At 45.4% G+C, this 22,218-nt stretch overlaps 1 protein-coding gene across 2 annotated transcripts in view; it reads right to left on the minus strand.

Annotated features, from left to right (window-relative positions):
* Positions 1-7,055: 7,055 nt before the first annotated feature.
* The window catches only part of LOC125433057 (flavin-containing monooxygenase 5-like), a 31,405-nt gene continuing 16,242 nt past the window's right edge, over positions 7,056-22,218 (minus strand). Inside the window, exons 2-8 of one of the 2 annotated variants that reach the window (XM_048497370.1) lie at positions 17,109-17,297; positions 16,740-16,902; positions 15,415-15,557; positions 13,931-14,133; positions 11,501-11,853; positions 8,582-8,654; positions 7,056-7,599 (exon numbers count right to left, since the gene is read on the minus strand). In XM_048497370.1, the coding sequence (XP_048353327.1) occupies positions 7,230-7,599; positions 8,582-8,654; positions 11,501-11,853; positions 13,931-14,133; positions 15,415-15,557; positions 16,740-16,902; positions 17,109-17,297 (1,494 nt within the window). In that variant the 3' untranslated portion in view covers positions 7,056-7,229. Of the gene's footprint in view, positions 7,669-8,581; positions 8,655-11,496; positions 11,854-13,930; positions 14,134-15,414; positions 15,558-16,739; positions 16,903-17,108; positions 17,298-22,218 lie in introns of both variants that reach the window. The other variant, XM_048497371.1, reaches the window with a different exon arrangement.

A 22,218-nucleotide genomic window follows, 5' to 3' on the forward strand; every position in this document is an offset into this window, starting at 1 on the left:
AATACAAGATTGCCCATAAAAATTGCATGGTTACCTATAGGCTAATAGTAAATACAGTTGTCCCTTCCACAGTGCTGTGATCAGGGGCATGTGGCCCCTGCAATCTAGAATACTGCATTAAAAAATTTGGCCTTTGTACCAACCTCTGAATTTGTTTTTTTCTTTTAACATTAAACAAGAAATTGTGCATACTTATGGTATTAAAAGATAAAATATGTTGCTATACAATGTTATGCACATATTTTATGCATTTCTGAGTTTCTCCACTTTTTCTGTGTTGTCTGTTGGCCTTATTCCCTAAGGGCAATCATGCTTTCCATTATTCCCCATGGGCAATCATGCATACTCTATGGGCACTCCTGTATTGTCAGTGGGCAATCGCTGTCCTTAGTTTTAGTACATCCCAAAATAAGCTGTTTTGGGTCCTCATTGGGGAGTGAGATGGGGTATAAATGAAGTAAAAAGGTAAAGGGATCCTTTCAAGCTACCGTTACTTTGCTATAGTTCTATATTATTTTAAACTGGACTGGAGCACCTTCCCTATGAGGAGAGGCTGCAGCGTTTGGGACTCTTTAGTTTGGAGAGGAGGCGGCTGAGGGGGGATATGATTGAAGTCTACAAAATTATGCATGGGGTAGAAAATGTTGACAGAGAGACATTTTTCTCTCTTTCTCACAATACTAGAACCAGGGGACATTCATTGAAAATGCTGGGGGGAAGAATTAGGACTAATAAAAGGAAACACTTCTTCATGCAACGTGTGATTGGTGTTTGGAATATGCTGCCACAGGAGGTGGTGATGGCCACTAACCTGGATAGCTTTAAAAGGAGCTTGGACAGATTTATGGGAGGAGAAGTTGATTTTATGGCTACCAATCTTGATCCTCTTTGATCTGAGATTGCAAATGCCTTGGCAGACCAGGTGATCGGGAGCAACAGCCGCAGAAGGCCATTGCGTTCACATCCTACATGTGAGCTCCCAAAGGCACCTGGTGGGCCACTGTGAGTAGCAGAGAGCTGGACTAGATGGACTTTGGTCTGATCCAGCTGGCTTGTTCTTATGTTCTTATGTTCTTATGTAAACATTTCTTTAGTGCACTGCTTGAAGCTAAAGAACTCAGGGCAGGGTATATGATTTGCCCCGCCTCTGTTTTATCTTCAAGTAAGCCTTGTGAAGTAGACATTGAGGATGAGTTATCCAAGTGCTTCCTAAAGATCCCCTAGACATGTCCAAGGTCAAGACAAACCATCCCAAAGTAAAAGTAAGTAGGGTTGCCACCTCCAGGTTTGGAAATTCCTGGAGATTTGGAATTGGAGTATGTGGGGGACAGAATTTGGGGAGGGGGGAGTCCTCAGCAGATTGTAATGCTGCAGAAACCTCACTCCAAAGCAGCCATTTTTCCCTCAAGGAAATTTATCTCTGTCATCTGGAGAGATGTCATTCTGTCATTCTGAGAGATGTCCAGGCCCCACTTCAAGGTTGGCAGCCCCAGCTGCCTCTGTTGGTGACCACAGCTTCCATGGTTACACCTGACCAAACATTCATGTATGATTGTTGCCGCTGCAAGCTTTACTTGTAACCTGCATGGTGTGTAGAAGACTGAATGGCTGCCTGGTTGTCCATGGGGAGACGAGAAAGACAAGTGTGTGGAAAGCCGTAAAGAGTGTTATTACCCAGCAGTCCTTCCTTCTGTGTGCCTCAGCCTAATTTTCGACTCGCTGATACCCCCTTCTGAAGGTTCAGCTTTGGTGGAGATGATGTAGTTATCAAGACAATTAGGAAGTAATTGTGGGTTGGTTAAAGCAGCCCATGCAACAGTAGCCTTGGGCTGGAAAGAAAAGAAACAATGGACACTTCAGAAATGGTTAGAATATATCTGGGAACAAGTGACACTTGATATTTTCGATATATTAACCAAAAAAATAAGACGTGGCAAGATAAACAGAATGAAATTTTGAAGATATGGACTGGATGAAAGAAGCTCGAGTTGAAGAAGAAATATGGGAGAAGAGGCTACAGAGAATGAACTTACTGCTGTTTGTGTGACAAAACTATGAAGAAGAAGTAATGGGGGAGGGAGAAAAGGGGGGAAAGTATCGTTTGAAAATGTATGAAGAAGGAAATTACTATAAACTGTAAAATTCAAATAATACAATATATATTTTTTAAAGGAAGTCATTGTGGGTTGGATGTAGTGCAACATTTTCACAGATGGAAGGGGGCAATTTTTTTTCTAAGTTCTTGCTTTGATGGCAGAACTCTAGTTACCCTCCCATGCTGCTCTTGGGGGATCTCATGTTCCCTAGCAGCATTTTAGGGGGCATTTGGGAACTGCAGCAAGAGTGAGGAGGCAAAGAAATTTCGCTCCATAGATGGAAATCCCTTCTGCCAGTGGAGATCTTGCCTTGGGACCCACTCTTTAAAATTGCCATTTTTTTCTAGGAAACTCCAATGTGTCTATAAAAAAAACCTGTATAGCACTGCAGAGCATGGTGTAGTGGTTAAGAAGACGTGGACTCTAATTTGAGATCTGGGTTTGATTCCCCACTCCACCACATGAACGACAGACTTTAATCTGGTGAACTGGATGTGTTTCCCCACTCCAACTCATGAAGCCTACTGGATGCCCTTGGGCAAACCATAGTCCTCTCAGAACTCTCTCAGCCTCACCTACTCACAAGTTGTCTGTTGTGGGAAGAGAAAGGGAAATATATTTGTAAGCCAGCTTGAGTTGCCTTACAGGAGAGGAAGGTAAGAACATAAGAACTAAGAACAAGCCAGTTGGGTCAGACCACAGTCCATCTAATCCAGCACTCTGCTACTCGCAGTGGCCCACCAGGTGCCCTTGGGACCTCACATGCAGGAGGTGAAAGCAATGGCCTTCTGCTGCTGCTGCTGCTCCCGAGCACCTGGTCTGCTAAGGCATTTGCAATCTGAGATCAAGGAGGATCAAGATTGGTAGCCATAGATCGACTTCTCCTCCATAAGTCTGTCCAAGCCCTTTTTAAAGCTATCCAGGTTAGTGGCCATCACCACCTCCTGTGGCAGCATATTCAAAACATCAATCACATGTTGCATGGAAAAATGTTTCTTTTTATTAGTCCTTATTCTTCCCCCCAGCATTTTCAATGTATGCCCCCTGGTTCTAGTATTGTGAGAAGGTGGGTGCAATGGGCCCCTTCACCTTCCTAACTTTCTGAGGCAGGCTAAACACTGACTAGGCTGGTCAGATTTCCTGCCTTTTGATGATAGTGTGAGTTGATTTAAACTCTATTGCTCAGCCCTATAACTCCACAGAAGGTTGTAGGGGTGAGCCCCGCGAACCCAGCAGAACCTCAGAAAGAGCGCATGGAATGCCTGTGCCATCTGTGTCCTTCTGGGGGCACACGCTCCCCCATCCCCCAGACCCCCGTGAGTCACAGGTCATGAACTACCTGACTCACGGTCACCAGATGTCCCAGACAAAGGGACAAAGGGACTCCTGCCTCCAGGTATGGATTAGACCCAGACGCGAGCGTTTCCTCCCGCACGTAGGCAACCCCATGATGTCATGTATCATATGATATTCTCCCGCCTCCCGGTCACGCCTATTGTAAACCCTAATAAAAGGTGCCAGGGGCTAGCACACAGCAGAGTTGCCGGATCCAAGGACCGCGCTTCCTGCTGCTGGGTCTCTCCACCGGATGATATCACCGCGTCTCGCCTCTTCCTTGCGACCCCCGCGGGCCGACTTCAAAGGTGAAAGAAGCTTTTTATTAAACCTGTGGCAAATCCCCTTAATTAAGGCACCAATTTAGAATGAGGCAGGTTCAACGAACAGAATTTATTAAATTTATTAAACAGACGAGATAGGATAGGAGAAAACACATGAACAGGAAGTAGGCAGGAGATAAATATATACAACTTCAGCTGGGATTTCAGTTTTCAGACACTGGCACAGATCTTAATTAAGTTTATTAAGTTTCAATTGCTTAGATGTTCTAGAGGTATTTACTTCGGATGGTCCACTCCAGTTTGATGCTACTGATGTTACTGGCTAATGGAGACTGACTGACTGACTGACTGACTGACTGACTGACTGACTGACTGACTGACTGATTGATTGATTGATTGATTGATTGATTGATTGATTGATTGATTGATTATTGGTCTTATAGCCCGTCCTCCCCCGGAGGGTTCAGGGCGGTGAACAACCATATAATAAACAAGAACTATCAGATCAGACCTTGGGTCCTAATAGAATGGTATCTTTCACAGTACACTCATACACAGCCTTTGATAGCTACCCAGTTCAACAAGAAGAAGGAGGAGCAGGAGGAGGAGGGGGAGGAAGAGTTTGGATTTATATCCCCCCTTTCTCTCCTGTAGGAGACTCAAAGGGGCTTACAATCTCCTTGCCCTTCTCCCCTCACAACAAACACCCTGTGAGGTGGGTGGGGCTGAGAGAGCTCCGAAAAGCTGTGACTAGCCCAAGCTGGCATGTGTGGGAGTGCACAGGCTAATCTGAATCCCCCAGATAAGCCTCCACAACTCAAGTGGCAGAGCTGGGAATCAAACCTGGTTCCTCCAGATCAGAATGCACCTGCTCTTAGCCACTACGCCACATAAATCTCAGTGGTATAGCGCCAACAGGGCAGGGGAGCGAGATGCCCCGGGCGGAGCCGCAGTGGAGGCATGGCCAGGCCATGGAGGGGGCATTCCAGGGTGTTCTGGGGTGGCTGTTCCAGGATGGGGGCGAAAAGGGGGTGCTCACATGCATGCACCAGGCACAGTTTTCCCTTGCTACGCCTCTGATCTCACTCCTCAGGTAAACCTGAAAGCAAAACCTAAATACACCAGACAGGATCCACTTCATGTGTATAATCCCACACTAACTGGTTCAGGAACAATTCTTCTACTTCAGAAGATCGATTCCTATCCCTGTTTATATTTATGGCCTCCTGTGGTAAATCTCTGCTCTTCCACCTCCGCTTTGGTCCCTAAATAAAATAACCAGTTCTCCTTGTGTGGGTATTATTTGCTTCCTCAGCTCACGCTGACATACACCCTCAGGGCAAAAATATTTTAATATTTTATTTTAGTATTTTAAGGCAATCGATGTTCGCTCAGGAATCAAAATCCAAAATCACACTAAAACTATTTCTGTCAGAGAGATAACATCCTCTGGCCCTTTCCCCACTTTCCTTAAGCCCCATGCTACTCTCCTAAAGTAGCGCTGGGTTCAGCTGCCCTCCCCACTTCAGGGGCGGCGAGAACGCAGCCGCCCCGACGCTGCTTCTCTCGCGCCCCCTCGACGCGTGGAATTTCTGGCGCCTTTTCAAATGGGGTCGTGGGGAAGCCGGGGCACGCGCCAGGAATTGCGCGCGCTGGGAATTGCCTGCAGCAACCCTCGGGCAAAGGTGAGTGGGGAAAGGGCCTCTGTCCCTGAGTCATCCTGTTGCTATACCAAACAAAGCACAGGTTAGAGTATCCAAACGGATTGCTGCTCAAGTTTATTTACCCATTTTGACATTCAAACACCCTGTCTTCAGACAAACCTGCACTTTAAGCTTTCTTTTACTGTGTTGTCCATCACAGTGGGGTAAAAATCCAAACTCTTCTTCGTCATCTTCACTGCTTAACATTGCTGCGGAAAGGAGGAAAGCTACACCTGTTCCTATTCTGTCTGTAGCACTGGACCAAAAAACACCAGGAGCCCTGGATCACCGAAAAGCTTGGAGAACAGCTTGCTTCTCTGATGCTGTCTGAACTCACTCTGCAACTGGGTGCAGGGAAGATCACTAGATGATAGCATGACTAATCCTTTTAGTAGTAGAAATCATCCTCGTGATCTTGTGCATGTTCGGGAACAAGTTGAGGAACGCTGGGCAAAATCTAAAGCATCCTGGTAAAGCATCCAGGTTTAGCGAGATTATTGATCCATGTATCAAGCACTGGAGGCATACGGGGGACCCTCTCCAGTCAGGGATCAAACCTGAGATTTCATCTATGGCAAACCTGAGTTTATCCACTCAACTCTCAGGGGGATGCTATCTATGTCAGCGAGATGTTATGTAGTTGATTGAGATGAATTCCCGGAACCATGTACCTGCTTAAAATAACAATTTGCTGCTGCTATTAAGATATATGTAACCAGCCTGCTATATGTAACCCCTGCCATCTACGCATTCTTTCCTTTGCTTTATGGCTCCATGTGCTTGTAGACAATTGGGCTTCCCCTGCCCTCTTGTCCCATGGGAACAATGTTGCTTTAGTTATCTCACGGGGTAGGAAGCAAGGTGGCTGTCTCTTGCTATTTGCTGGCGACCTTGGGGCGCCTTTGCTCCAAAGGCTGTTTTTCACAAATTCTTCAGAAAATGGGAAGGGGTGGGGGGGCTCGCTCAGAGGATAAAGGGAATTGTGAATGCCAGCTTCATCAGAACTGGTTTTACCAGTGTGGTGCTTCGATGCCTTCTCAATAAACACTACTGATCAGCACATCAGAGTCTGTTTATTGGCTTTAAGGTCTGAGACCTAACACAACAATGGCTGCATACTGGACCCCGTCCAATACAAAAGTATACTTTGCATTAGATTTATCCGCACGATCAGGGACACTGCTTTTCACCTATTCCCAATCGTCAGGAAGGAGCCCAGCCTATGTGCATAATTAGCAAATCTGTCATTGAAAGCACTGCAGTCCGAAATCTGGACACTGAAAGAAATAGCAAAACAAACAGGATATCGTTCACAGATGGGAAACAAGCTGCAGTATCCTTTGAGAATACTTAGCAGATGTTTATTGACTGACTGGAATCAGTGTTCCATATAGATATGCACCAGGTTTTCAGGCTTAAAAGTCAAACGTAAATATCATGTTTTATTTTGTCGAAGGCTTTCACGGCCGGAATCACTTGGGTGCCGTGTGGTTTCCGGGCTGTATGGCCATGTTCTAGCAGCATTCTCTCCTGACGTTTCGCCTGCATCTGTGGCAGATGCAGGCGAAACGTCAGGAGAGAATGCTGCTAGAACACTGCCATAAAGCCCAGAAACCACACAGCACCCAAATGTTTTATTTTCTTCATAGGTACCTATATACACGTTGCAGTGTTTTTTTAAAAAAAATATGCAATTAGCACCTTAAAAGAGAGGAGGGAACCTCTCCCTCCCCCCCACCCCCTGGCCAGGAAATAAATAAAACCCCAAGAAAAACAAGATCCCAAGCAGTACAATTGTCCTCAGAATATTCCTATATAACAAAGGCAGAGAATGCTTCAAACCATCCCAGGAATGCAGTAAATAGAGCAACTGCCAGCACGGCCTTAAAGAGAAATGGCTGCTTGGATTGGCTGGTGGAGTCACATATTTCCCTGGTCCTAAAGGGTTTCAGGATCCGTTCACGTTGGGTCAGGATAGTTTTTCTGGCTCTGTCCCATTTTCCTGGTCCTTGCAGACGGTACTGATATGGTGTGCACGGCCCAAAGAAAACCGCCCTGGCCAGCTTAGGATCCGTGAGGAAAAGCCACCATATACTGAAATTCACAGGTATCTGAGCAGCTAGTTCATCCATATATTCAATATAATCCACTTGGATTGTGTGCCGTTGACTTCTCACATACCTTGCATAAAACAGAAACATAGGTATTGTGACTGATGCATGCTCAGAGTGAACTGGAGGATACAATAAAGTCACAAACAACTTTGTAAAATGCTGCCCGACATCTTCCACACAGGGATCTATCTGGACTGAAATCTACGGTATGTTCTGCGAAGAGTCCCCTTTTTCTGCTACTATCACATCATCACATGCTTCCCACGTGATGATTTCTTCTTCTAGCCTCACAGCAACTGGGACATCTATAATTCCCTTCTACAGAATGTAAACTGAGACTGGACAATGAAAACATACTTCATTGTGTTTTTACAGTTCAAACAGATAAGGGGAGCAGGGTTAGGTAGCCACTGGGATGCAGGCAAAGCATTCTACAATAAAGAAGATGCAGCAGCATACTTTGTTCTGTGGTGGACCAGGTGCTCGGGAGCAGCAGCAGCAGAAGGCCATTGCTTTCACATCCTGCATGTGAGCTCCCAAAGGTATCTGGTGGGCCACTGTGAGTAGCAGAGTGCTGGACTAGATGGACTCTGGTCTGATCCAGCAGGCTCTTTCTCATGTTCTTATGTTCTTAAGAATATACAATCTACTAACATCTTTATGTAAAATAAGGTATAATGAATGTCTCTGGCAGCTAATAATGCCAATGTTGCAGTTTCAGCAATGTATTTTAATTCATGGTTTAAATTGCGTATGTTTATATTTTGAAAGCCACCATGGGCACCATGGAAAAGTGGGATATAAATATTTTCAACAAATATTGTTTTACATGTAATATGCTTTGAGAGCATTCCCAGCAATGCCAGCTTTATTCTCAAATGTTGCATATTGCTTTTTAAAAAACAAGCTATTATTGCTTATTCTGAGTGCCAGGTCAACCAAGGGGAATAAGAAACAAAGCAGGGATATGGACAGGTTGACGGCTAAGCAGCCCTGATGCATCCCCACCCAACTCAATATGCCATTCATTTGGGGCAAAAGAGTCCTACCGTCTGGCCAATTCTTCCTCCTTGTAGCGAATGTCCTGCAACATTTCATTTGCTGAAGGCAGCTCACACAGTCCTGGAAACAGAAGTCAGCAGGTCACAATGAGATCAGGTCCCTCTTCTTTCGAACTACATGGTGGAAAGTTCTGTCAAGCCGCAGCGAATTCATGGCAACACCGAAGAGGTTTTCAAGACAAGACGCACTCAGAGGTGATGTTGCCTGCCTCTGTGCAGCAACCCTGGACTTCCCATGGTCTCTCATCCAAGGACTAGCCAGAGTTGACTCTGCTTAGCTTCCTCTACCTGATAAAATCAGGTTAGCCTGGGCCAGCCTAACAAATATATTTACAGCCCAATCTAGACTCTGGAGTGGCCAGGGAGGGTGCTGCTGCCATGCCATTCCAGGTGGTGTGAGGAGACAGTGAAAAGCTGAAAAAACAGAGCTGTCTGAAAGGCAGTTCAACGGAGTTACGCTACTCAAAGGGATGGTGTAAGTCCATCAACCATCCCGCTGGCGTTCCCGGGGTCAAAGCCCAGTGGAAGTTGACTAGCATGTTCAGCCTCCAGAAAAGCCCCCAGAACGCCCTCAGCTGCATCAGCCTCCACATTAAGCCAGTGTAGCTGTGGAAGCAGCAGCCACAAGAGGGTTGGGCCTCCCTGTTTGCCTTCCCGGCCAGCATAAGTACCACTCAGTGGTGGGATCCAAAAATTTTAGTAACAGGTTCCCATGGTGGTGGGTTTCAAACAGTGGCATAGCGCCAATGGGGCTGGGCGGGGCACAACGGGGCGTGGGCGGGCATTCCGGGGGCGGGGCATTGCTAGGCGGGGCTGTGGCAAGGACGCAGCTGCTGTGCCAGTCCTTGGGCTGGAAACGAATGCACACAGGCGCAGGCTGTCACGCACACCGGTGCACCTCCTGCTAGACTGCTTCAAGTTCTGCACACTACTGCTGAGGAGCGCAGGAGAGGCGTAACTAAGACAAAAATCAAGTGGCAAAATCACCAGTTAGTAACCCCCTCTCGGCACACACAAATAATTAGTAACCTACTCTCGGGAACCTGTGAGAACCTGCTGGATCCCACCTCTGGTACCACTTAATGCCACTTAATGCCAGCACAAACCCACACCACTGCCTGTGGCCTTTCCACACACACATACCCACACACTGTTGGATTTGACAGCCTTGCATGCAGCAGGCATGGAATTCTGGGAGAGCTTAGCGAACATTCTAAAGGTGACAGTTGGAGGCTGTAGCTCTCTGACTGAGGAAAGATGTTGTTCATTTTTATGTTAACTAAAGCTATGTAACTGAAAGTTTAATACTGTAAACTATACTGGTTTTTGGTAACCAAACTGTAACCAAACGATGAACTGTAAATGTATCAACATATAATTGGATGGATGGATGGATGGATGGATGGATGGATGGATGGATGGATGGATGGATGGATGGATGGATGGATGGATGGATGGATGGATGGATGGATGGATGGATGGATGGATGGATGGATGGATGGATGGATGGATGGATGGATGGATGGATGGATGGATGGATGGATGGATGGATGGATGGATGGATGGATGGATGGATGTTCTTTTGTTTGTGATTTCTGAGGTAAAAAGGCTGGTCTTTACCAAGATGACTGTTCTTATATAAAGTGGCACACAAGCTACATTCTACTCATTATTCTGCTGCCTTACAGGATTATATATACATAAATATACCTGTTAACCTTCACACACACTCCGAAATGGGCTGCCCATATGATACACAGGAGTAACATCAACACACTGATGACATCCCATTCCAAAGTTTGATTTGATTTTTAGGCTGCTCTTCCCCAGTGGGCTCAGGGAGGTTTACAATAAAACATCATTAAAACAATAATACAGTACAATGTCCAGTGTCATATATTTCCTCTGGGGAAGAAAACATTTCTAATAAAATACTGATCCCACCCCCCAAACCTATAACTCAAGCATTCAGAAGGGGATTATCTCACTCAATGGCCTTAAATTATTGTGAAATTTCTTAGTACTGTAGGCGCAAAAGTAGTAGAAAGTCAGAGCAAGTAGTAGAAAGTCAGAGCAAGTGGAAGAAAGTCAGAAAGAGACAGATAAAAGGGTTTTGGATTTAACAAAAAGATTATTTCCTCTTTCCCTCCATTATTTTCCTTTAATGGAGAGATGGCAACCATAATGCAGCTGACTTGACCAAAGAAAACATGCAGGCCTTAAACCTATTCTTTTCTATTGCTAGCTTAGCACAATAACTCCAAAAATGCCCCTTTGTTCATAATTATGCAAAATGTGCAAACTAAACTGTTTTTGAGATCCTGCTGTACCCAAAAAACACCTTAAAAAGTTGCTCTCTTTTCTGAGACAATAGAAAGGCCTATGGGAAAGCTTAGGCTCTTTGTCTGAGAAATAGGACAACTAGAAACATTAATGATAAGAGAAAACAAGGGTTCTTGGTTCACATAACGTCAAAAAGTGTAATGCTGACATCTTCCAATGGGGATTCTGGACAACCCCAAAGGGCGGTGGGAATAGGGAAAATCTCCACCTTTTGTATGATTGATTGATGATGTTGGCATTTTGGGGCGTATTCTTTGCTGCCATTTTAAGGTAGCTTGTCATTAATACTATAAAAGTAAGAACACATCGCCATTTTAAGTGTGGCTCCCCTGACTTCTTGTCTTTGCCCACAGTTGGCCGAATAAAATCTCTACTTTTATTCTGTATCGGCTTGAGCTTCTTTGAGCTTCTTTATTTTAATTCGTAACTCCGTTGTTACAGTGATAGATTCAAGCCAGGAATACTGTAGTTGCCTAGCTATGGCTACTGAGGGAATTGGTTGCTTAAAGTTACAGGTGCTCAATTTTTGTTTGGGTTTTTTTAACACCCCCCAGATGTATTTACCTTTAAACACGCGTGTAACCCAGCGGGCCTGCATTTCTGCAATTGGCATAATTGCCCCCAGAGGCTGGACAAGGCCAATGATAGCCAGGGTCGGCTTCTCCAAGAGTGGTGGAAACATATATTTATACAGGGAGACCTCGTTATTCACAACTTTGACGCAGTCGTCCAGGAAAGGAAATGAGAAATTGTATCCCGTGGCAAAGATAACACAATCAATATTGTCCTCCTTGCTGCCGTTGTCAAAGAGGACCGATGTTTCGGCAAACGCCTTCACATTTGGTTTCACCACCACTCGGCCAGAAATGATCCTGTTTGGGAGTTCATCGTTGATGGTTGGATGCTGGCTGTCAAGACTGTAAAATTGGAGGGAAAAAGATGTACTAACACAGAAATTATAATCCATTGGGTGATGGTGTTGCACTGGGGCAGAAGGAACCAGCAGAATTAAACCCTTAGGAATGTTCATGTTCCAATTTGGACTGGTATTTAATGACTTTATCAGCAGTGCCCTTCTCTGCACTTTTTCTATCTCCTCAACATCCTTTTTGAGATGTGGCGACCAGAACTGAACACAGTACTCCAAGTGCGGTCGCACCACGGCTTTATATAAGGGCATGACAATCTGATCTGAGATTGCAAATGCCTTAACAGTCCAGGTGCTCGGGAGCAACAGCCGCAGAAGGCCATTGCTTTCACATCCTGCATGTGAGCTCCCAAGGGCACCTGGTGGGCCACTGCGAGTAGCAGAGAGCTGGACTAGATGGACTCTGGTCTGATCCAGCTGGCTTGTTCTTAGGTTCTTATGTTTCTTAGTGGAGCAAAAAAGTCCTAAACAACAATCTGTTTACCTAAGATTAATTTTAAAAATAAGGTTAAACTCCCTGGAGATGTAAATTCTGCTTTTTCCCCCTCCCTCCATGCTCTAACCATGCAAATACAGAGATATTTCTTTCATTTCAGAGACCTAAAAGAGTTCCCAGGTGTGTGTATGAAACAGAAGCATAAATATATGACAGAAAAAGGCAAGTCTGACACACAGCCACAGATATCTACAGAAGCCAGCCTGGAAAGCCAATCCCGGGAGAATAAACTTTTTCTGTGTTGCCTGCTGCACTTCACGTGTCGTCTGTGGCTCACACAAAACTTCCCAACATTCCCATTTAATTTCTTATGCTGACCCGCTATATATCAAAACCATGATGGGGAAAATCGCAATGTGGAAGGGATAACTGTAATGTTAGTGTGTTAAATTGACAAACCTATATCTATAAACGCGAAATACCACTGACTGACTCACTGACTCATCAAAAGAACTCAAAAACCATCGAACCTACAAAGTTGAAATTTGACACACCACTTCATTATGTGGTTTAGGTGCTCACTAAAGGATGAAGTACGGGGAGTAAAAATGATTCGTTTCACAGGAGATTTTAATGAAGGGCACTTTGACGCTCTACTTCCATGTGTCGAATCGACAAGTCTTATGCCTAATAAAGGTCATTGATTGACTGATTGAATTAAATTCACATCCACAAGTTCTGATAATGCCCACCAAACAACAAGCACAATTGAGCCAATGGTGGCCCAACTGGATTCTACCACCGACCTCCTCACCGCATATGAACCTGTTCCTTCTGTTGAAACAGCTAAAGGGAGGAGAGGGATTAAATGCAGAAAGCGATTTACAGATTCAGTTAGAAAAAGACAACTACAGGAAGCTGCTGCAAAATATGTGAAAAACAACCCAGATGTTCATAAAGAGGCTGTGAAAAAGTATGCTGAATGTCACCCCGAAGTTCACAGACAGGCTGTGATGAGGTATGCTGAATGTCACCCCGAAGTTCACAGACAGGCTGTGAAAAAATATTCCTCTAACAACCCCCATGTTAACCAGACCGCTACAGCCAAATACAATTTAAAAAAATTACAAATCAAATTATCACCTTGGACTAAAAAACATTTGTCGGGTTTTGAATATGGATCTCACATTGATTACTGTGGAGACAAGGTGATTGATCTCGGACTTCGATCGCCCTGTGCTTGGTGTCATGCTCTGAAGTGGCGGGATGAGCCCCCAGGAACGTGCTGCAGCAGCGGTAAAGTTCAAAAGAACAGCCAATTTAGCGATTTTTGAAAACCCTGGGATAAGGGAAATCTCACAGGGCAGGCCTGATTTAGGGCCGGAAGCCATGCGGAATTCATGGGCAGACCGTGATATTTTACCTCCCCATCCTAGGATATATGGTCCATGCAGAAAACACCTTTGATGCTAACTCTCATCAAAATTATTGCTGTCTCTCCGATTCAGAGCAGAATAGAGTATAAGAATGCAGTGGGGAAAAAATACTCAAATGACCATTCCAGCCAAGGCCGTTCTTTCCCTCCCTGTTTCTGTAGCTAGAATGTAATAATTCTAATTTAGAATCGTACCTGTGTTGAGGCTGGAGTCCGTACATGGCATGGTTGAACCTTCTGTTTACCTTTAGCCGTACTAGAGAGTGCAACACCCTACGAACAGCATTGTACTTGATGACGGAGTTGACAACACGACTATTATAAAAAGTATCTTGGGGCTCCCCTCCATCTCCAACGCGATTCATTATCCATGCTCCTCGCCTAGTGCTAAGGAAAACCTGCGCGAAGGAGAGAGGAAAGAGTTGAAATGAAACGGAAAGTAACTTCGACTGTGTGGTAAAATCAGCCTGTTGTAGCCCATTACTCAGCTACTGCTTGTTTGTCTAGGTGGCACAGGTAGGGTACTTTATTGATAGACCATGCCAGGCAACCAGTGAGAAATGGGGGAGACAGGAACTTATTGGGGGGGGGCACTATTATTGTCCCCTCATGATGATGCAACTTCCGGTGTGACCCAGAAGCAATGGTATCACACCAGGGCGAGCTATAACATTCAACCTATAGAGGTTTTGTCCAAGTGCTAGAGTGTCGCCCATGTGCAATCAGAGGCGGAGCTTCAGTGGGGATAAATGCCCCAGGCGACCGCCGTCCAGTCACGGGGGGGGGGTGTAAAATTGCCCCCCACACCCCTACTCCTTCCCCCCTCAGCCCTGCCTGGCTTCTTCAGCCAGGCCAAGGGGCACCCTGCAGCAGCCCCACCAGGCTGCTCCTTCAGCTGGAGGAGTCTCCTCAGGGCACCCCTCAGCCTGGCTGAAGGAGCAGCCTGGCAAGGCCAGGCCGGGCCAGGCCAAGGGGTGCCCTGCAGAGGCTCCTCCGGCTGAAGGAGCAGCCTGGCGGGGCTGCTGTAGGGCACCCCCTTGGCCCAGCCCCAACCCCACCAGGCTGCTTCTTCAGTCAGCAGAGGCTCCACCGGCTGAAGGAACAGCCTAGCCCCGCCCGGCTGCCCAGGACCGCCACTGCTGGCTAAGGTAAGGGGGGTGCAGGGGGAGAGACACACCTGTAGCAGGTGTTGCCCCGGGTGCCATTTCCCCTCGCTACGCCTCTGGGTGCAATGCTATCCCTTTCTGGTCATGCTTGTCATTGTGTGGGTATAATAAGCATGTTCCTGTTTGACCCCTGAGTTTCTGCCCACCAACTGGGTCAGCATCGGTGGGCAACAGCTGCAATCAAATAAGCAAGCAAATGGGAACCTGAACCCGAAAAATGCCAATTAAAAAGACTGCCCACCCCTGGGTGTGTTCTACAAAGCCTTCCCTTACTATGTAAATATCTCTTGCCCCTTGGAAATATAACATTTAATGAGCTTGTGCAGAGAGATCTGCCTTTTCTCCTTTTCTCATATCCCTCACTGTTCAGGTGAGAAGAAATCCCAAATGTGCAGTGGCAGATAGCATAGACACTGGAGATGTCGCCTTGTTGCAACACATGGGGCAGAACACCTAGACGCAGAGCCACGACAGCCAAAATAGCTTTCTTGTTGAGAACTTAGTTGGACTTACCTGGCTGGCCATTAGACTGATCTCCACAGCAATATCCACCCCCGAATTCCCTATGCCAATCACAATAACCCTTTTTCCTGTGAATTCATTGGGTTCCTTATAATCTCGACTGTGGAGGTAGCGTCCCTTGAATTTTTCTATGCCTGCAATGGAAAGGTCAGAGAAGTTGACAAAGGTTTGAACACATGCCGAACCTTGTGGGCTTTCTCTGGAATGGCCTACCACTGGTGGGCTACTAGAGTGGGTCTGGTGGGGGCCTTTCTTGGCTACATTTTAGGAAGATATGCAAGACCATTTGAGAAGGTGTTTGGAAGAGAATGAGTTGCTTGCTTACTTACTTACTTACTTACTTACTTACTTACTTACTTACTTACTTACTTACTTACTTACTTACTTACTTACTTACTTACTTACTTATTCGATTTGTAGGCCGCCTCATCCCCGAAGGGCTCGAGGCAGCTCACAATATGGCTGTTCACAATGACAGCAAATAAATATAAAAATATAACTAACCCAATTAAAATCTAATAGCAGCAATTACTTTGAATGAATAGAAATTAAAATAACAAAAGTTGTTTAAAACAGGCACCCAATCCAAAGGCCAGAGAGGGAGGGGAGAAAGGCAGGGCGAACAAAATCTTATGATAGAAGGTAGCAATTCTGGTGAATCACCGGTTTGGGGTTGCACAAACATCCCCAAATCCTTCCAAATTAGTTAGTGGCTTCACAGCAGCTTTATTGCGACTGTACTATTTAATTTCTCTCTTTCTCACAATACTAGTCTATTTCTCTCTTTCTCACAACACTAGAACCAGGGGGCATTCACTGAAAATGCTGGGGGGAAGAATAAGGACTAGTAAAAGGAAACATTTTTTCATGCAATGTGCGATTGGTGTTTGGAATGTGCTGCCACAGGAGGTGGTGATGGCCACTAACCTGGATAGCTTTAAAAAGAGCTTAGACAGATTTATGGAGGAGAAGTCAATCTATGGCTACCAATCTTGATCCTCCTTGATCTCAGATTGCAAATGCCTTAGCAGACCAGGTGCTCAGGAGCAGCAGTAGTAGAAGGCCATTGCTTTCACATCCTGCATGTGAGCTCCCAAAGGCACCTGGTGGGCCACTGCGAGTAGCAGAATGCTGGACTAGATGGACTCTGGTCTGATCCAGCAGGCTAGTTCTTATGTTCTTATGTCCATGAACATCTAGAGCACCATAGGTTGGCCACTCCTGGTACAATCGCAACCTGCTCACACTACTTGTAGGAATGATCAGTTCTATTCAAAGTGCAGTCTTGCACATATTCCAGAGGCAGCAAAAAGTACCTGGGAAAGAGCTCAGCGGTAGGTGAGCATTAGTATGATGGCCGGTGCAAACCATGACCCCATCAAAAACAGATGACTCCTGTTTCCCATTGGTCTCTGTGACAACATTCCACTGGCCCGTTTGAGTGAAGTCTGAGCACTTCCTGACGTAACATACTTTAGTCTGGAAGTAACAAGGAAGAAAACAGGCACTTGAAGGGTTTCCACTCCACATGCTCCACATGCATAATTGTCACCCCAATTGGGAAATCGGAACTCAACAAACAACCTACATATATTCTGAGAAGTCACCTTGCCTTGGAACAGAACAAGGCTTGGTAGAACTTCCACAGTCTAGTTGCTTCGGCTCGCTGCGAGCCTTGCTCTTACCCTGAAGCGGATGTACTTCAGAAGGTCAAAATGCTTGGCATACAACTGGAAGTAGCTCATGATCTTGGAGTTGTGCATGTAGTTGGGGTAGTCATCTGGGATGGGAAAGTCACTGTAGCACATCATCTCTTTGGATGTGTTGATGATCACAGACTTGTAAATGCTAGCCCGGCCTTCCTCAGGTTTCTCCTACAGAAAACAGAATGGCATGGATAGCAACTTCAATACCAAGAAAAAGGATGACAGGAGCATCTACCTCATGGAGAAGACAGAGAAGTTTTATTTCAATTTCACCATTATAATTTTTCTGAAAGATCCTGGGCATTATAATTTGGGAGGGTACTGAGAATTCTTTATTAATGAACCCTATTGCCTTCACAAAAAATACGATTCTCGCAGTTTAGGGAAGGAAGGAATAAGTCTCATGTACGTATGTGCAGTCAAGTTGCAGAAGCCCCAGAAATGGACTTTCAAGGCAAGCAAGAAGCAGACATGGCTTGTCATTGCTTTCCTCTGCAGAATCTTCCCTGGTGGTCTCTTTTCCAAGTACTGACCCTGCTTAGCTTCCAAAATCTGATGAGATCAAGTTATTCCATGTCTCCTTCCCTCCAAATAACTCTTAGAGGTGTCTAACTATATATCCTAAGATCTGTAAACCATGACAATCAATGTCACTTAAAGATCACGGACAAATACGTCCCAGAGAACAGACTGAACATAAAATGCATTCGGTGTTATTAATTTTATCTTATTTTTTCGGCCTGCCCTCCCAAGAGGTCCACATGATAACTCTTTTTTTGGTTGGTTGTGGTGGGTTTTCCGTACCAGACCACGGCCACACAGCCCGGAAAACCCATCACAACCAGTTGAATCTGACCATGAAAGCCTTCGACAATACATTTGTTTGCTTGCTTGCTTTGGGAGGATCTGAAGGTGAGCTTGTTGTAGGTTTCTTCACCCCATGTGCACCCAAGGGAAAGAGTGTGCAGGGGGAACGGTTGTGGGCTGGAAAGAGACCAACACTAGCCAGGGGTTTGGGGTGAGGAAAAATCCTTTACAAGTTTCTGTACCCCATGACTATTGAATCTCCATTTTATTGCTTCTCCTCATGGGACAGTAAATCTGGATCCAGGAAGCTATATAAGTCTGGGGCATGGCAGCGAGCACAGGCTGTACCCATTTCCTTCTCCTGTACCGCTGATGGCCCCTCCCACTCCATGTACTTCAAAGATGTTTGAGAACTGGAGGCATTTTGTTCACATATCCATAAATCATTCATTAAAAAGCAGCACTGAGGCTATCTGGTAATAACAGCTCGACTTCATTTGAAAGGTTGTATCCCCAAGAGAGTTCATATACCAACTCTTTTCCAATGGTATCCTGGCTAGTTGATTCATGCCTATTATCTTTCTAGGGAAAATGGAGCAGGCATGGGATTTGACGGGACGGAAAACTCAGATTTTTGCCCCAGGTTCTATTTTCCCTAGATACACCTCTGGTTCTACATCAAGCTGTTTCCTGATTCAGCCATATGATATTCCATTAATTTGGATGTGTGAAGCTCCTAGCTGTTTCCTGATACAATCATATGCTATTTTATTAATTTGGATGTGCAAAGCTTCTCACACCTAAAAGCACCGTTTTGATTCGAAGGCTCCAGACTATTTTCCTTTCGAGTGACTTCCCCTTTAAGAAACACGCTGATGGACATACAGGTATCCAGCATTGAATGAGGATTTTTGCATCACTATTCTACGATTAGTGGCCATTAAGACTGCCTGTCAAAATCACGCAAGCCTTCTTTATAGCTTTGAGTCACTTTACAGCTTTTGAGCCACCTGCTTTCGTAGCTTTCAGAGATTTATAGTTTGGATTTATACCATGCCATGTGATATTGTACTGTTAAGTATTTAGTTCGTTTGGGCTGTATATGTTGCACCCAGTCTTTGATCTGTCACATGTTGGCATCCTTCGGCAGACTGGGGCACCTCAAGGTCATTTGAGGTGAGCTGTTCATGTTCATAAGACAGATCTTCAAATGTACCTGGATGCTGTTACTTTACGGGTTTTCCCCAGAAGGGCAAATACCAGTTTCCTGGAGTTGTTTCAGGTTGAGAAAAAACAATATGGGGCAGAGAGATTTAGGCTGATTCAGCACAGCACAGGTGTACAACACTATATGGCTCCTCCCACACATGCAGGATAATGCACTTTCAATCCACTTTCAATCCACTTTGCAGCTGGATGTTACTGCACGGGATAGCAAGATTCACTTGCAAACGATTGTGAATGTGGATTGAAAGTGCATTATTCTGCACATGCGGAAGGGGCCTATAACCCTTCGGGGGGGGGCACTTTTCACAGATCCCACTCACCACCAAACAAGCCTGCCCCCAATTTTAAAAATATCACTAAACCTGCAATCCTTTTGAAAAATCCAGTTCCCACGCAAACGGAGCCGTTCCCACGCAAAGTGGCCCGTTATTTCTCTCCCTTCTAATATACCATCCACCATCAGGGAGAACCCACCTGCCATTGTCCTGCAGTTCTTTTCTTTTAAAAAAATTTGTGTCTTGCATATGCACAGCTACGCAGGTGCAACCAATTGTATTGTGGGATAATCAGCATGGCATTTCTGCATGTCTGCATAGCTACACATGTGTTGCCAGAAATTAAAAAGAGACACGTCTCTCTGTGAAGGCACGAAAGCAACCCAGATTGTTTCCATGGGCTCCAATTACTGCCTGCACGGAATGCCTGTGAACAGGTAAACAGGAAAACAGGTTCCTTTAACATGACTGCAACCCGATATACATTTGCTGTGCAGAATCGACCTTCAGCCAGGTTGGTGATTTGGATTGGCCAAATCAACTATTTGGTCTGAATCGCCTCCAATTCGAGCAGATTCGGACCGAGCTAGGTCCAAATTAATGGCATCTGATTTGGAGCTAACCGAATCAATGGCGTTCGAATCGGCACCATTACTGAATCAGGCCTCAAGCGGTCCAACTCGGTTTTTTTAAGCTTTCTGACAAAAAAAACCCCTTCCCTCCCGAGTCCCTAGCAAAAACCTTCTCTCCCTCTGCCCCAAGTGTGCCCCTTGCTTGAAGTGTGTTGCAGAATGGCTTCATTTTAAGAGGTGGAGGTTCTGTAGGGTTTTCCAGGCTGTGTGGCCGTGGTCTGGAAGATCTTGTTCTTAACAAGTTCTTAAGTTGCCTGCATCTGTGGCTGGCATCTTCAGAGGTATATCACAGAGAGAAATCTATTACACAGTGTCCAGTGACTGAGCAGGCTTCATGTGTAGGAGTGGTGGTGAAACACACTAAGCCTCTTCAAGTTCTATGGTGGGAAGACTAGAGAGCTGGGAGATTCTGTGCTCTGAAGTGGCTCCATTGCAGCCAATGAGAAATTTCTGTAGGAGGGCTGTGGGGTGCGCATTTCTCAAGGTAAAGCCACAAAACTTTCAGGATATCTTCAGGAGAGTCTCTTGATGACTCCATCCAGGGTTGGTAAACTTTGCTTCTGGGAGTTGAATATTATGGGCCCCCAAAATGGTAGGACCCATCTCCCACCACCCCCTAAAACACAGTTTACCAAACCTGGCTGGTGTCATCAAGAGACTCTCCTGAAGATGCTCTGAAAGTTTTGTGACTCCCCCAGAAATCTCCCATTGGCTGCAATGGAGTGAAGTCACTGCAGAGCACAGAATCTGGGGAAATTTCTTGGGTTGCCTGCCAGGGGAGCTTTTTTTTTTTTTGAGATAGTGGCACCAAAATTTTGGGGTATCATCTGGAGACTGTCCTTATGATACTCCCCAGGTTTGGTGAAGTTTGGTACAGAGGGTCCAAAGTTATGGACCCTCAAAGGTGTAGCCCCCATCTCCTGTTAGCTCCCGTTGGAAACAATAGGGGATGGGGCCACCCCCTTTGGGGATCAATAACTAACCTTCACCACACTTGGGGATAATCATCAGGACAGTCTTCGGATGATATCCTGAAAGTTTGGTGTCGCTAGCTTTAAAATTGCGTCTCCTGCAGGCCAAAACGTGTAAAAACACAAAAAAAAATAAAAAATTAAATTGGCCTGAATCTTTTGTATTTACCCGAATTTTCGGGCATATCCGAATCGGCTATGAGTCGGATTCGGGCATACAGATCATTTTATGCCCCCAAAAAATCCAAATCCAAAATTTACTGAATTTTTTGGGTATTGACCAACCCTCTCCCTTAAGTAGCGCTGATCCGAATCAGGCCCCCATGTGCCTAAGTAACAGGGTGCTTCAAACTCCCAGCTACCCATCTTGTTTGACAAGACCCACAGCAGACTTGAAAATTGTGCAACATGTAGTTAAGCCCTCAGCTGCTTTAAAATATTCCCTGGGCTGCAGGTTATCATCAGCATACAATTTAACTAGATTCCCTTTTATGCACACAAATTAGATTTCTACAGTGCTGACACCAAAGTCCCAAATCTGTTCTGCTTTAGGCTTTTCTGAGAAGTAACAAAGACTTTAATTACCACCAGGGCTGTAACTTGCAGAATAAGGATGAGGGAGAACGTATCAGTAGCCCCATCTGTGATCTCCTGATCGTGCCGAAAGGTGGGTCCTTGCAGGTAACAGAACGGGGCACTGCCCCCAGATCCTGACCCCCATTTTGTCTTCAGTTTCCTTTGCACATATCCTTTTTTTAAAAAAAAAAATCCCCCTCCTCACTTTTTCACAAGACTGGTTTGTTTCTTTTTAAGCGTCCAAATCCTCAATTTTCAGCTAGTGAAATGTCAGTCAGCAAAAGAAGGATTTCCGGGAAGTGAATAAAGATTCCAGCTTCCAGGTGAGACCTGGAATTACAGCTCATCCCCAGACCATAGAGATCAGTTGTCCTGGAGAAAATGGGTACTTCGGAGGGTGGACTCTATGGTACTGTACCCCGCTGAGGATCCTGTTCTCCCCAGACTTAACCCCCAAACCTGCAGGAGTTTCTCAACATGAATCTGGCAGCCATAGAGAAGAGGAAGACATACAAAGGGTGGCCTGTAAGAGAGTACCATAAGCATGGTTTTGAGGCAACCTGTACTTCTATTAGAACCACAGCAGCTAGTACATACATGA

This window comes from Sphaerodactylus townsendi, linkage group LG05, assembly GCF_021028975.2.
Source record: "Sphaerodactylus townsendi isolate TG3544 linkage group LG05, MPM_Stown_v2.3, whole genome shotgun sequence".
Lineage (NCBI taxonomy): Eukaryota > Metazoa > Chordata > Lepidosauria > Squamata > Sphaerodactylidae > Sphaerodactylus > Sphaerodactylus townsendi.